The sequence below is a fragment of the Macadamia integrifolia genome, chromosome 6, assembly GCF_013358625.1.
Source record: "Macadamia integrifolia cultivar HAES 741 chromosome 6, SCU_Mint_v3, whole genome shotgun sequence".
Lineage (NCBI taxonomy): Eukaryota > Viridiplantae > Streptophyta > Magnoliopsida > Proteales > Proteaceae > Macadamia > Macadamia integrifolia.
The window spans coordinates 36,812,993-36,829,769 of NC_056562.1; the positions used below are offsets into that span (position 1 = coordinate 36,812,993).

The 16,777-nt window shown below is 34.3% G+C and overlaps 2 protein-coding genes across 2 annotated transcripts; one reads left to right on the forward strand and one right to left on the reverse strand.

Moving 5' to 3' along the window:
• Positions 1–8,755: 8,755 nt before the first annotated feature.
• On the reverse strand, positions 8,756–9,548 carry LOC122080914 (agamous-like MADS-box protein AGL62). Its single transcript, XM_042647796.1, has one exon. The coding sequence runs from the start codon at positions 9,536–9,538 to the stop codon at positions 8,870–8,872; it is 669 nt and encodes a 222-aa protein (XP_042503730.1). The 5' UTR covers positions 9,539–9,548; the 3' UTR covers positions 8,756–8,869.
• A 4,249-nt stretch (positions 9,549–13,797) lies between these two features.
• Positions 13,798–16,777, forward strand: LOC122081382 (beta-glucuronosyltransferase GlcAT14A-like; the record flags this gene model as incomplete). Its single annotated transcript, XM_042648487.1, is given in 4 exon segments — positions 13,798–15,147; positions 15,945–16,020; positions 16,196–16,311; positions 16,392–16,777. Coding segments are annotated over 4 exon segments (1,110 nt in total), but the record flags the coding sequence as incomplete, so codon positions are not given.

Consider the following 16,777-nt stretch of genomic DNA (forward strand, 5'->3'; position numbering starts at 1 on the left):
GGGTATTTAAAGGGCTTAATTGATTGGTTTCATTATATATAGCAATTAGTTGTTGTTTTAAGGGAGACCCTTCGTTTCCTTTAACAAAGTTCTTGTGAGCGGGTCTTCAGGGTTTGTGTCTGAAAGGTGACAAATTTGCTATATAATCGTTAACCTATTCTTGAGCCATTGAGGGGTTAACAATTCCCCCCCTAATAGGAATTGGTTTTTGCTTTTTTATTTTTGAACATTCTCTTTCTATGGTTTTTTGTTATTACCTAAGTAAGAGAGAGAGAGGTGGCCTAGTATGATTTGTATCCCAGGTTAGTGAAGTGTTGTGTTTCACAATATGTAGTAAGAGACTCCATCCATTCCTTAGTTGGGTGATAAAATTTGATTCCCAGGCAAAAGAAATTGAATCTTCAAAGATATTTTGAAAATATTAAAACGTAGTGGAAGAAAGGAAGTGAATTATTCTATTTCTTTGCCTATGAGCCTGGATATGAGGAAAGCTCCTACAACCCAAGTAGAAATAAAATTCTCCACTCAGATGGTTCTTTCAAGTTTTGACAATTTAAAAAAAAAAAAAAACGAAAGTGCCGACCCTATTAGAAGAATTAGGGAGTCAAATTGATTTGTCTATTAAGCTCCAACATAGCCTAAATCCCAATTTAGCACCACCTTTTGTCTATCTCTCTCTTCTCATTTAATGATATGAGTTTTCTGAATTAACATTTCCTATAACTCTTATTCCCTTTTAATCGTATATGAGAACAATATAAAAGGATAGTGTATCAATTTCTTTCCCATAATTTATGAACAGAGAGAAGTTGCCAATGTGAGAAATCACATCAAAAAACACAGGGGAGGTGATTTGTAGAAGGACCCATTTAGTGTAAGAAATTGATAGCATCACCAATGGCGACCCAAATGATCTCACACTAGATAGAAATAAACAAAGCGGGAGAAAAATATTTGTTCAATGGTCAATGGTCAATGGTCAACCAAAAGCCTATATTATCTTATAGGCATAATTGATAGTTCAATGCTTATACATGAATTTTTTTTTTCTTTGTGCAAATGTTTATACATGATTAGAATTTGTAGAACTTTGAATTTAGGGGTCGAAGTGAGACTGATAGAAAAGGACAAAATTTAGCTGCTGGCCGAGTTGCAGTCAAGTAGCTGCAATCCTTGCTTACAGCCAATGAAATAATCCATTAGGGTATTTTCAAAAGTACTAAATCCCAAGAGGATATTTGTGAACCCAAAGAAAAAGATAAATTATTCCATTTCATTGGCTGCCAACATGAATTGCAACTAACTTGGGCAGCAGCCAATTTTTTTCCGATTGGAAAAGGTTATGATTGACCAGTGTGCTGTTGAACCCAAATGGCCAATACAAGATGGGTTAGGCTTCAACATTTTCTGAGTCAACCCAACTTAACATGACATTCACCACCTTTGTAGGTTTTGTAAAGATTAAAGATTTGATTGCATCAAATTAATTAATGGAAAAATCTGATTGCATGTAATTAATAGGGTAGCAAGTTTGGCTCAGAGAGTCCGAGCCCACCTTGAGGCTAGTCGGGCTTGGGCTGGACTTTTCAACTCACAAAACATGACATAGCTGAGATTTCTAGGCCCAGGCTACGGTAAGCTGAGTCTAAGCTATGGCCTTGAGTTCTAACTTAAATAACTTTTTTTTCGGAATAACAAAGAGAGCCATCAAAAGAAGGTTTCAAGTTTGTAGTACTTCGCCACTTTGATTACAACAAGATCCACCCTTAACGGAATTTATCTTTTGAATTATTCATTTAGAACTTTTATGTCTAATTTTTTTCGATTGAACCATTCGTGAATCTCCTGTGTAAAGGACTCATTTGGTCACCTTATGGATGTTTGAAACGATTTTGGTTAAGGTTGTCTTCTCTAGCCTCGAATTAACAACTTGAATCATCTTGGAGAAATTTTGAAAATAGCAGTATGGTTGACTAGTAAACAACCTTGAAATCAATCCATTTTTCATGGTTTGATGGTTTTTACTCTAATAACCCTTGTATTATAAAATGGTTTGAAAATAAGCTCATTTGCTTGTTATTTCGTTAAATTCTATTTTCAACAATGCAGCAGCCATATTTGAGAGAGGATTTTAAAATATTTCAATTTAACTATAAATTGGGTCTTGATTTTCGCATTTACTTTATAATACTTCAAAAGATCTTTGACCAAGGAAGCAACTGTTTGTCTATTATGCATCATTAAAATAGGGTTAATTATTTGTTTTGAGGTGCTCCACTCCAATGTTAGTTGGGCTTTCAGCTTTCTTTTTATAGGTTTATTGATTTTGTCTACTCCCTACCTCAACTGATCTTATCAATGACATGCACGGCATGATCATATGTCATTCATTGGTTTTCACACCTTATTGTGCCTTTTTTTTTTTTCTATCTTGGTTTTATTTCTTAAAAATTAAATGAAACATAAAGCTCAAAATGAGATATCTCCTCAAGATCTAATGAATTGGGATGATTCTTCTTGGAAAACTTCCATAAAACAGAGTGGGACCCCTCAACTATAAATAGGACCAAATCCTAATTCAAGCAAATAGCTCGATTTTGGAGAAATTCCTTTTCAATGTGAGAATTCATCTATAAGTATATTTATTGCACGCATGCTTCTAGCATCTATTAATAACAAAATATTAATAGATCTGGCACTATTTATAAAACTCAGGGATCAGAAAGTGATCTTCCAACTGTGGTGACTTCAAGACGTATCCAATATTAATCATCCAAACAAATCTACTATAAAGTCAAGCAGGCTAGAGTGCTTAAGACCTCCCTCAGATTGTATCTCGATACGTACCCATCTATGGTTTTAATTAATCCATACTAGGATTTTTATCAAGAAAAAAATAATAATTATAATAATCCATGTTAAGGTTATACATGGAGTCATATTGACGGATCCTAGACACTAATTTAGGCGGTGATTCAATCTGTAAAAAGCATAATATCTCCACTATAAGAATCTTTTTGAGTATGGACCTTGGTTCGGCTCGATATTAAGATGGTATCCTTTTGATTAATCCCAACCCTCCAATCAAAAGCTTTTACAGTTGAATCTGGCAAGTAAAGAGAAAAGAAGGAAAAGGAAAAGCATGAAAAATAAAAACAATATTTTCCAGCATTATGAGTAAGCATCAGTCAGTCTCTTCTTCATATGAGTACAGATGATAGGTTTATAATGTTTTCCGAGTTTGTGTGGGTATGATCACAATAGTCTTGCCTATTTAATTATGGAGCATAGGAGTTCATCAACATTTTTGGACCTTATGAGTAAATCTTACTTAGTCTATTCCCTGTGTGATAACGGATCATGAAGATTTATCAATGTTCTTTTTTTAGCTCCAAATGAGTATTTACCTTTGTATATACGGATCATAATTTTTCATCGATATTTTTTGACTTCGAGTAAATAATGATCACATAATTTTTATGGATGTATCTTCTGACTATGTAAGTAAAAATTGCGTAGTTTCTTCCCTATAAGAATATGGATCACAAGTTTTTTGTTTTTTTCAAATAGAGTATGTTATTTATTATTATTATTATTATTATTATTATTATTATTATTATTATTATTATTATTATTATTATTATTATTATTATTATTATCATTTTTTTAATGTTAGACTGGATTTTGCATGTAGGGGTATTTTAATCAAACTACACTATATTTTAATTATTTAAAAAAATATTATATTTTCATTATTAGAAGATAGAATCATTTAGATTTAAGATTATTTTACAATTATTTTACAATTAAATATTTTTTTTATGTGAGGATTAGATTATTTTCTTTTATTATCAAATGTAAGGTTTTTATTGTATAAAATGGCATTCTTATCATATTATATGTTTGTAATTTTTTTTTTTTTTTGGTTAAATCCCAAGGAGAGTTAAACATATGACATATAAATTTTGAGGTGTTAGTCTTTGCCAACTGAACAACCTCCTTAAGGCTAAATTAGGATTTTATTTTCTATGTTAATGATAAATACTAACCTAGATTATTTTATTTCATATGACTCTATTATATTATATAGTATGCGATTTAATTAGGTTTGTATACTAACCTTTGTTTTGTAGTGCTTGCATGGAGGAAAGTCTTCATACCTTCATTTATTTTATTTCTTTGTTCATATTGTAATTTTTTATAAATTAAATCAAGGAAAATCATAATGCATTTAGTTTGAGAATATTATTATTCTATAGATTGGGGTGTCACATCTTCCTTGATTCACAATTTGATTTGAACTCGATCTCATTGTCAGACCGATTCAAACGAAGTAATATATGTCTAATGTGTGGGTCTTAGACCTAATTTAAGTGACAAATCCCTATTCTTACTCTCCCAAGAACAAAATATTTCTTGAAGATATTTCGTTATCTTTATTTCTAGGTGGATCAAACCCAATCCTTTTAATGGTGAAATCTTACCTTTGACTTTTTACGAACTCAGTTACACACTTACATTCCAGTCAGCCGCCCACTCTGTTTATTCCCTTAAGTGGTCAATTTTTCCTCCTAAGAAATTCTTTGACTTTTATTTATCATTTTTAAGGCACTTCTAGAAGCATTACATAAGATTACATATGACTAAGTAATTATAAAGTTTTATCTTTTGTCTTTTGAAGCCTGATCTTGACCTTCTTCTCTCTTTGGTGCCTAGCTTCCTCCAAGTATCGGAATCCATAAAAAATGTGTTAGATCAAACACCAAGAAACACAAATAAAGAGAGACAATAGATCCGTACGACACAGAGATTTAACGAGGTTCACACACCAGGGTGGTGTGCTACGTCCTCGGGCGAAGAAGAAGATGATTCACTATGCAGAAGAAGGATTACACCCTAGCAGCGGCGAGGAAGAACTCGCCCTGAAACCCTAGCTTCGTGAAAACCCTAGAATACAATGACTCTCAACAAGCAACAGTACATTATATATATACTTCAAATAGCGGTTCGACCCATCGGGTCGCTGTCCATCCGGTCGAACCTACGCCCCCGCACCAGATTTGTTGAACATTCCAATTTATGATCAAAACTTCAATTTTGTTGGCATAATTTGCTTGAGCCTTTTTTTTTTTTTGCTTGATCAACTTTAATTTTTTTTAACTTGTTTGCTTGAACCCTTTCTTCTTCTTATATGTTGAATGAACTTCATCTTGATCATCTGATATGATACTTAAACATTACTTAACAAACATGTTAGTATATAATATCATATACACTTTTTTTCTTCTTCTTTTGATTGAATATAATATCATATACACATTATAAAACAATTAGAATAATACAAAATTCAAATCATATAAGCATATTTATGTCATCTGGATCAGTGCATCATCCATTGCCACTAAAGACAATACTTCAGGGATAATATTTCAATTGAAAAACATTTGTGCTTTTAGAATAAAGTGTTTTTATCAACTAGTAACATGCTTAATCAGTTAGTCATACACTTAAGTACATTGTGAGACACATTTCTAGTAATCAATATTTTTTTTTTTCTGCTAACGAGGAATTAATATCTTGAATTTACTAGGTTTTATGGTTTAGGTTTAAGAGTAAACTCCAATTGCATGCAATCACACCTAAAATACTTATTTTTAATTATCATCAAAACACAAGGGAAAATGCAATATTTAAACAATCCTATCCACCCTACTCATTGTTGATTGAATCTAATTTTGTAAGTATAGTTAGAAAAAGATCATCAAAGTAAACTAGCTTTTCTATGGTCTCACCATAGGTAGTAACATATCTCAAAAACCTTACAAAAGCTAGAGAAAATGGATGGTATATATGAGGAGCAGCCAAAAACCACCCAAGCCAACAGAAATCGGACTGAACTTAACAATATAGGAGATGAAATGGCTAAATAAATTTAATAAAATTCAAGAATGCCATTTCATAGAAATGGGATTTAGTTCTATTTTTAAAATTAATTTCACTATGAAAACCTATCAAAATTGGAGAAAAATGGGGAATATATGAGGACCAGCTAAAAGTTGAACTTTCAAATGTTGGTAAAAGGTTAAAATAGTTCAATAAAATCTCAAGAATGTTATTTTTTGTTCATGAAATTTATTTTCTCTTTTAGTTTTTAATAAAATTTAATTTATCACTTACAACTCAGACTTAAGATGCTTTCTTAATATTGTTTTAAATTGAAACTTAACAAGTGAAATGGGTGCGAGATCTTTATATCACATGGGTGATTGTGTAAAAAGATAGGTTAGACTTATCATTCCTTATCTTTTGTCTAAGAGTTTGCATGAGTGAAAACCCAGTTAAATTTCACCACCCCCTTTCCCACCACCAAAAAAAAAGAGGGTTAAATCAGGATGACCAGACCCTTGGAATTTTTGGTCCAGCCCGGCCGGTTCGCAAAACTGGGAGTATTATCACTGCCAACTTTTGCAGTTGTTTAACAATTAATGGGGAATTCATGATTCTTCCAGAGGAGTATGTGAATGATAATATTTCCCAAGTAGAAGGAAGATCTGACTTTTGAGGAACCCATTAGCTCACTTTTTTTGAAAAAAAAATTAAATTAAATTAAATTTTATTTTCAAACAACCAACTAGATCCCAAATAAAACACGCTTCCTTTATTTTCAATGAGTCCCTTTCACATGGGTAGCAGCAAAGACATTTCAACTAGAAGAAAAGACCACCTTCCAAACTCTCTCTCTCTCTCTCTCTCTCTCTCTGAGGTTCATTTGTTTTCAAGGTCCCTTTGTCATGCTCTCTCTCAGGTTCCTTCCCCTATTTTCAATGGGTCCCTTTCTCATGGGTGGCAAATAGTCATAATCTGAATATACAAAATCTATCTCTTGTTGTTTAGTTCACCAACACCAGTTTTTTCAGAATTAGGTGAGGGTAGTTACACCTTCTCAACACTTTGGTTGTGTTTGTTAATTCTGGGTATAGAATGCATTCTGAAAGGACAGAAAAGTTGTTTGGTATGCATTCTCATTCCAATTTTTGAGAGTGAGATCAAGAACGGACCTTGTTCTGGAATGCACCAAAAGGCCCATTCCACATTCTCCCTCTACTAAAATCATGCATCTACTATTTAAGACTGAACGTAGTCTTCTCTCTTCGCTGTGCTACATACTCATTCGAGTATTGAAGATTGAACCTGCTCCTCTCTCTCTCAACCGCCGTCTGTTCACTGGAGTCATAGTTGGATCTGAGGAGGTGGTTGATGAAGAGGAAGAGATCTACGCCGACAGGAGATTTTGGGCTTGTGATCCAGAGCAGGTCTAGGTGGGGGAACTGTGGGTGATTTTAGCTGCAACTAGCACCTTCTTCTTCTTCTTCTTTTTCTTCTTTTTTTTTTTTTTTAGTAATGGTAGGCCAAGTTGTTCGACGAAATGCTTAGGTATTCTGAATTAAGAATGTATTCTGCATTTTGAGAATGAGAATGTGAATTCTCAGAATGGGAATACATGCCAAACACAGCCTTTATCTCCTTTGAACTTGACCTTATTACCATTGATTATCCTTTGTTCTTCTGGAGTCCAAATGTGACTGGTTCTCACAAAAGAAACCTGACCCTTTCTTCTCTTTTGCTTATCAATGGGTTTTTGATTTTTTGCACAAGCTGTATTTGATCTTTGGGTTCTTTGGTGCTGTTGGTGGGTTAGATTGGAGTGGGCAATCTGTCTTTGGTGCTGTTGTGGATTTTGAAGCTCAAAATATCCTCTGTTACTATGATAGTGGTATCTGTTTTTTGCTTTATTTTATTGCATTTAAGTATTGGATTAATAAGATTTGGAGAGTGATGTTCTATCCTTTTTTCATTTCTGTTTCTAGAAAGCATGTTCATATTATGGTAGTTGTAAAGCAATTGAAGCATTCAATTTGGTTGGTATGAACTAGTATGCAATTTTGACTGCTCAGGGATGGAGTAGATCTTCATGAACTATTCCTGATAAATTCTGTTCGAAAGTTCTATATCTGAATTTCATAGTTTCGGATTGGTTTGTGGCTACAACAGATGAAGATATACAGAATTACTTCATGGATTTTGGGTTTTTCTTATGGGATTCTTGTTTTTGCATTGGGCTTAGTGCTGTTGGGAGCTTTTTACACTTCTGTTTTTTCATAGTGACTTTTCAGATAAAAATCGTCTGCAATTTCGATCTCGTACAATTTCGTGCAATACCACCTTCAGGCAGTGACACGTGTATTGATACCAATACAATGGCCCAGATCTGGTACAACTAATAAAACATTAAATCAGTGAAAAGACATTTAAATCAGATCTGGGCCATTGTATTGGTATCAATACACATGTCACCGCCTCAAGGTGGTATTTCACGAAATTGTACGAGATAGGAATTACAGACGATTTCAACCCTTTTCAATGACACCGTTGAGTTTCTGGTCATATTTACCAAAAAAAAAAAAGATCTTTGGTCATAAAGGAGATCTGCTGAAGGCAGTTTATCCAGCTAAGCTAACAAAATCCCACATGTGGAAAAAATTTATGGAAAGAAAATTTTCAAACCAGACTGTATTTCCTAGAGAATCTGTGTCTCTTTCTCCCTCCCAAAAACTTTGGAAGGAAAGTAATTAAAATTTTGTACATTAAATTAAAAAAAAAAAAATTCAAATTAGTTGCAGAGGAAAATTGTAACTTGGAAAGAACTAACTATATCAAATAATGAAAGTAGTTAAATTAAGAGATCCAACCTACAAGTAAACAACACCAATGGTGCACCAGATTAACATTAACTACCTCTATTTATTTCAAAAATAAAAATAAACTAGCTGGCTATACCCTTAACTGTTCAATTACTAAAAACCATCTTTTAAAGGTTCCCATACCCAAAATCTAAATGAAACCCATGAGGAACAACACTTGAAGAAGTACTACCTTCATCCATTCTAGCAGGAATAACTCCCAAAGGAACTGAATTTATAGCTAACAAAGAAGATAGTGAAGAAGCTTCTTCCATAGCCAAATCATCAGCTCTCTTTATCACATTCTTCCTAAGCTCTTCCATAGCCAACCTATATTGTTTTAACTCATGCAAATCAAGTTCATCAATTGGTTCTTCCCACCAAATCTCTGGTGCAACTTTCTCTTTCTTCATCTCTAGTATCTCTTCTCTCTTCTTCTCTACAACAAGTTCATCGGAAACCTCCGTAAATTGTCGGCTAAGCTCACGAACCACATTGCTCCGGTGAGCATCAACAAGTGCCAAAGAACCACCACCACCTCCAACACCATCATTAATGTTCTGAATCTGATCAATATACCTATTAATCACAGAATTAACAGATAAATGGCCAAAGGAGTATACCTTACCGGCCGGAGAAAAGACGATTAAGGCGGTCTCAGCGTCGCATAAGATGCAAAGCTCACTAGCTTTCTTGAAGAGCCCATTCCTTCTTTTAGAGAAGGTAACTTGTCTATGATCTTCGTTTTGAATTCTCTTGATATCAATCTTTTGACGACCCCTACTACTCTTCCTCATAATGAGAGAAATAAAGTGGTTGTGGAGAGAAGCTTTTTAAGGTTGAGAAGAGAAATAAAGAAGGTTATAGAGAAGCTTTTTAAGGTTGAGAAGAGAAATAAAGAAGGTTATAGAGAAGCTTTTAAGGTTGAGATGAGTTTAAGGGTTTGATTTCTTTATATATAGAAATTAATTTAGTGAAAGTTTGATTTTATTGATTCTTGAGAATCTTTTTGTTTGTCTTAATTATGACAATTTTTTATATTCTGTTTCTAATCGTGATAATATCACAAGAATGCTTAGTAACCATATTTGGAGCTGAAGATTTTGTGTAATTAGCCCCTTTTTTTTTCCATGTTTAAAACATTCCTTACAGTAGAGAGAGAGAGAGAGAGAGAGAGAGAGAGAGAGAGAGAGAGAGAGAGGGAATTTTATATTAGGATTTAGTAACAGCAATTCGATCATGTAATTTAATAAAAAAATTACATGTATATTACTGTCTGCCACGTGTAGTTACACTCATGTGGTTGCCCTAAAATCCACCCTATACTCTATATGTCATTTAAATATGAACTAGTTAAACCACCATGATAAAGTGGCTTACCATACGGTGACATCATACACGTTTGAACGGCTTCAACGCAAACTTACAATCTAGTATAGTTGTATCTATCACATCCCTAAGGCGATTTTAGGGTTTCCTTAGGGTACCAGTTGGATTCTTAACATGGTTAGGGTATTCTGACGCTGGCCTTAGGTTTCAATCACAATTGGAAATCACCCCACTCCATCAATGCGGTCAAATTCAAACAGGGTCAAAGTGATGAACTGGGTCTTCTTAATGGGCACAATGGTAATATCTCCAATAAGAAAGTTGGTAGCCTAAAAAACCGATGTTAGATGCTCGTCCATCAAGAGTGGAGCCTGCGGCATAATTCGACTCAAAGGGGATGTGGATTTTACACCCAGAGCTGTTTTTGTTTTGGGCCTTGTATCGGTCTCTTTTTATTAAGAGAGAGAGAGAGATATGAACGTAACTGTTTAACCCAATTGTTTATCACAGTGATAAATGTGAAGGGGGCATATGGTTAGTTTCTTAAGTTTACTTAACAAAACATTTAGGACCATGCCGGTTGGACTTATTTGTAAAGCATTGTTGGCGTTAAGTAGAAATCTGACAGATAAATGTTTTTATACTTTTAGTTTAAAACTTATGATTTTTCAACTTTTCAAGATTATTAGAATAAAAAAAAAAAAAAAAAATCAGATTGAACCCAATCGGATCATCTTATACCAGTCCGGAACAGACTGAAATCCAGTCATACCTATTGGATAAGACTGCCACGCAAGCCAAGTGTGCTGCTAGACGGCACCTGGTCCAACTGTCATAATAGTGGCGGTGGCGGTGGCATGCTCTTGTATATGTGTGAAAATCATTTGTAGTCGCTGCACCAGTATAGTGAGCATTGGATGATTGGGAGCCCCTTGAGCATGTGCCCAGATACTCTCAATCGTCCAATGCTCACAAAACCTCACCACTCGCTATAGAGGATGTGAACTCTGTGAACTCCCACTTAACAGCATGCATACAGCTAAACATATTTTTTCTTAGATTTTAGATTTATTTTTTGAAAATTACATACGCAAAACATTTAAAGCTCAAAATGAGATATCTCGTCAAGATCTAATGATTTGGAATGATTATTCTTGGAAAACTTCCATAAACGGAACCCCTCAGCTATAAATAGAGTCCAATCCCAATTCCAGCATGTAGAGTCCAATCCTTTAAAAGAAAAAAAAGTGACCTCTAAGCCAAGTTAGCAATCTCCTTAAGGCTAAATAGGATTTTACTTTCTATGTTAATATAAGGGAAGTTATACTAACATAGATTATTTTATTTCATATGGCTCTATTATATCAAATAGCATGCGATTTAGTTAGGTTTGTAGACTGACTTCTTTTTTGTAGTGCTTGGATCGAGGAAAATCTTCATTCCTTCCTTTATTTAATTCTTTGTTTATGTTGTAAATTTTGATAAATTAAGTCACAGGAAAATCATAATGTGTTTAGTTTGAAAATATTATCATTTTATAGATTGGGGTGTCTCACATATTCCTTGATTCATAACTTGGCTTGAACTCGATCTTGTTGCTGGATTGATTCAAACGAAGTAATATATATATTTAGTGTGTGGGACTCAGACCTAATCTAAGTGAGGAATCTCTATTCCTAGTCTCTCAAGAACAAAATATTTCCTCGAAGATATATTGTTATTCTCATTTCTAGGTGCATCGAATCCAATCATTTTAATAGTGAAATCACACCTTGACTTTTTACAAATTCAGTTACACACTCCAGGCCGCTGCCCACTCTATTTATTCTCTTAAGTGGTCAACTTTTTTCTCCTGAAGAAATTGTTTGACTTTCTCAACTTATAGATGATTATTTATCATTTGTAAGGCACTTCTAGAAGCATTACATCAGATTACATATGACCAAGCAATTATAAAATTTTATCTTTTGTCTTGTGAAGCTTGATCTTGACCTACTTTTCCCTTTGGTGCCTAGCTTCTTCTAAGTATTGGAATCCATTAAAAATAGTGCATTCGATGCACAAGGCTCATGCATGTGCAAGGTCCAAGATTGGTGAATATTCCAACTTGTGATCAAGACTTCAACTTCGTTATTTGAGCTTCGTTTTTTGCTTGATCAACTTTAATTTTCTTGACTTGTTTGCTTGAACTCTTTCTTCTTTTGATATGTTTGATGATATGTTTGATGAACTTCATCTTAATCATCTGATATGATACTTAAACTTTACTTAAAAAATATGTTAGTATATAATATCATATACACATTATAGAACAACTAGACTAATACAAATTAAATTCTTATCATATAAGCATGCTTTTGTCATCTGGATTAGTACATCATCCTTTGCCACTAAAGATGATACTTCAGGGATAATATTTCAATTGAAAAACATTTGTGTTTCTAGAATAAAGGGTTTTCATCAAACTAGTAACATGCTTAATCTGTTAATCATACATTTAAGTACATTGTGAGACACATGTCTGGTTATCAATATTTTTTTTTTTTCTTAACGGGGAACTAATCTTTCAAATTCGTCTTGTTTTACAGTTTAGGTCCAAGAGTAAACTCCGGTTATAAGCAGCCACACCTAACACTTATTTTTAATTATCATCAAAACAAAAGAAAAAAAATGCAATATTTAAACAATTCTATCCACCATAATCATTGTTGATTGAATCTAATTTTTAAGTATAGTTAAAACAAGATCATCAAATTAAACTAGTTTTTCTATGGTCTCACCATAGGTAGAATTATATATCAAAAACCTTACAAAAACTAGAGGAAATGGATGGTATATATGAGGGGCAATCAAAAACCACCCAAGCAAACATAAATCAGCCTGGAATTAACAATATAGGAGATGAAATGGCTAAATAAGTTTAATAAAATTCAAGAATGCCATTTCATAGAAATGGGATTTAGTTCTATTTTTAAAATTAATTTCACTTTGAAAACCTATCAAAATTGGAGAAAAATGGGGAATATATGAGGACCAGCTAAAAGTTGAACTTTAAAATGTTGGTAAAAGGTTAAAAGAGTTCAATAAAATCTCATGAATGCCATTTTTTGTTCATGAAATTTATTTATTTATTTTTTAATAAAATTTAATTTATCACTTACAACTCAGCCCTAAGATGCTTTCTTAATATTGTTTTAAATTGAAACTTGACAAGTGAAATAGGTGCGAGATCTTTCCATCACATGGGTGATTTTATAAGAAGATAGGTTAGGCTTATCATTCCTTATTTTTTGTCTAGGAGTTTGCATGAGTGAAAACCCAGTTAAATTTCTACACAACCCCAACACCCCCACCCCCACCAAAAAAAAAGAGGGTTAAATCAGGATGACCAGACCCTTGGAATTTTTGGTCCAGCCCGGTCGGTTCGCAAAACTTGGAATGTTATCACAGCCAACTTTTGCATTTGTCAACAATTAATGGGGAATTCATGATTCTTCCAGAGGAGTATGTGAATGATAATATTTCCCAAGTAGAAGGAAGATCTGACTTTTGAGGAACCCATTACCTCACTTTTTTTGAATTTTATTTTTTTTATTTTTTTATTTTTTTATTTTTATTTTTTCAAACAACCAACTAGATTCCGAATAAAACACGCCTCCTTTATTTTCAACGAGTCCCTTTCACATGGGCAGCACTGCAGCAGCAGAGACATTTCAACTAGAAGAAAAGACCAACCTCCAAACTCTCTCTCTCTCTCTCTCTCTCTCTCTCTCTCTCTCAGGTTCATTTGTTTTCAAGGGTCCCTATGTCATGCTCTCTCAGGTTCCTTCCCCTATTTTAAATGGGTCCCTCTGTCATGTGTAGCAAATAGTCATAATTTGAATATTCAATATCTATCTCTTGTTGTTTAGTTCACCAACAGCAGTTTTTATAGAATTAGGTGAGGTAGTTATACCTTCTCAATACTTTATCTCCTTTGAACCTGACTTTATTACCATTGATTATCCTTTGTTCTTCTAGAGTCCAAATGTGACTGGTTCTCATAAAAGAAACCAGACCCTTTCTTCTCTTTTGCTTATTATCATCGATGGGTTTTTGATTTTTTGCACAAGCTGTGTTTGATCTTTGGCTTCTTTGGTGCTGTTGGTGGGTTAGATTGGAGTGGGCAATCTGTCTTTGGTGCTGTTGTGGATTTGAGGCTCTGTTACTATGATAGTGGTATCTGTTTTTGCTTCATTTTTGTTGCATTTAAGTATTGGATTAATAAGGTTTGGAAAGTGATGTTCTATCCTTTTTTCATTTCTGTTTCTAGAAATCATGTTCATATTATGGCAGTTGTGAATCAATTGAAGCATTCAATTTGGTTGGTATGAACTAGTTTGGTGATTTAAATCACATCTGGAATTAGAGTTTGCAATTTTGACTGCTCAGGGATGGAGTAGATCTTCATGAACTATTCCTGATAAATTCTGCTCGAAATTCAACAAGTTTGAAAGTTCTATATCTGAATTTCATTAGTTTTGGATTGGTTTGCGGCGAAAACAGATGAAGATATACAGAATTACTTCAGGGATTTTGGGTTTTTCTTGTGGGATTCTTGTTTTCGCATTGGGCTTAGTGCTGTTGGGAGCTTTTTACAGTTCTTTTTTTCATGGTGAGTTTTCGGAGATAAGCAATGACACCATTGAGTTTTCGTTTGCGGCTCCAGCTGTATTAAAAGGGTCTGGCTTCCCACCAGTTCTCGCTTACTGGATCTCTGGTCATAAAGGGGATAATGAGAAGATTTTGAGGCTGTTGAAGGCAGTTTATCATCCTAGAAACCAGTACCTTTTGAGTCTTGATGCTAGTTCCTCAGATTATGAAAGAAGCAAATTAGCTCTGTCAGTTCAATCTGAAATGATCTTTCGAGCTTTTGGAAATGTTAATGTTGTTGGCAGAAGTTACCCTCTTAACCTTATGGGATCCTCAGCTCTTGCAGCAACACTTCATGCCGCTTCCCTACTTCTAAGGATCAATAGGGATTGGGATTGGTATATCCCACTAAGTGCCTCTGATTATCCAATTATGTCTCAAGATGGTAAGATGCTAAAACAAAACTCCATTTTCACTATTTCTTTCTTCCAATTATTGAACTCGATCGCTTTCAATTTAATCTTCTCTTCCAAGGAAAAAATTACTACAAGCCTATTGTCACAAACAGGTAATAATGTTTATATTTCTGTTTGATCCTTTGATGGAACTCTGCATCTTTGTAGTTGGCACCAATTGTTGGCTTTAAGAGCCATCTCTGCATCAATCAAGCTGAATATGATCACTGTTTGGTAGGAATATGGCTCTTGGTACTCATGTAGATGTATTTACCGAAAGGAAAAGAAAAACATGAACAGAATTGACCAAGTTATTGAGTTCTTCTGATTTTAGGACTGTCAAGCATCAGCTTTTATTAGTTTGTCAGGAATTTTATTATGTGATGAAGCTTCTTCAATAGATCATTCAGTTTGGAGTCTTTGGGCTGTGTTAGCCTTTCCCTCCATTAAGCTCTGTAATGACTTGAACCGAGTCCTTTAGAAACACTAACAGGTTTCCATGGGTCCACTCTGCCCTATATATTTAGTAGTCAATAACTTGGCAATGGAAGCTTGATCTTAGAATGTCTCTATCAGGAAAAGGAAGCTAGTAAGCATGTTCACCTTCCAAGGTTTCTTTCTCATTTAGGGTGATTTCGACATTTTATTGAGAATATTCACATTTTAGTTTCTCCCAAGTTATTTCACAGATGAAACCTTGAAAGAAATCAACCAAATCAAATGGTGTTGATGTGAACCATGAACTCAGTTAGTCATCATGTTTGAAAACACACTATCTTCTTTGCAGATCTCCTTCATGCCTTCACATTCTTACCAAGGGATCTGAACTTCATCGACTACTCTACTAACTCAGGGTGGAAGAAGTAAGTACTAATCTGTCTCCTTTGCAGATCTTCTCACCTGTAAAATCTAACATATACATCAACAAAAGAAGCAATGAGAAGATTCTTATAATAATTATCCGACTGGAAATAGTTTCAAGATTTTAGGCCGAAGACGGGAAGCTTATGTTCTACTGTGTTAATGAATTTGGTGCAGGAGGCAAGGGATTAATCACATTGCTATGGACCCAAATCTTTATTTTAAAGAGAATACACAGATTTTCTTTGCTTCTGAAGTCCGAGCAACACCAGATGCCTTCCAGATTTATGGAGGTCAGTTTCTGTAGGACCTTTAGGAGCTCACCAATAAACACTTAGGTAAGTGGTTGCTGATGTTTTATCTTTTTGTGCAGGTTCTCCATGGTTCATTCTCAGCAGAGCCTTCATGGATTACTGTGTACATGGGTGGGACAACCTCCCAAGGAAACTACTCATGTACTTCACCAATGTGGCCTACCCACTTGAATCCTACTTTCATACAGTCCTCTGCAACTCCCCTGAATTTCAGAACACTAGTGCAAACAATGATCTGAGGTTCATTGAATGGAACAACCCTTCAGACATGGAAACAAATTTTCTCAATCTGTCTCATTATAAAAGAATGGTACTAAGTGGGTCAGTCTTTGCAAGACCATTTCAAGAAGGCAATCTGTTGCTTCAGAAAGTGGATGAAATCATACTGAAACGCCGGCCAGATGGATTTGTCCCTGGAAAGTGGTGTTTGGACACAGGAATGAAT

Bases quoted from the DNA above. Each gene is read 5' to 3' on its own strand.
- LOC122080914 (XM_042647796.1), bottom strand. From the start codon at position 9,538: ATGAGGAAGAGTAGTAGGGGTCGTCAAAAGATTGATATCAAGAGAATT.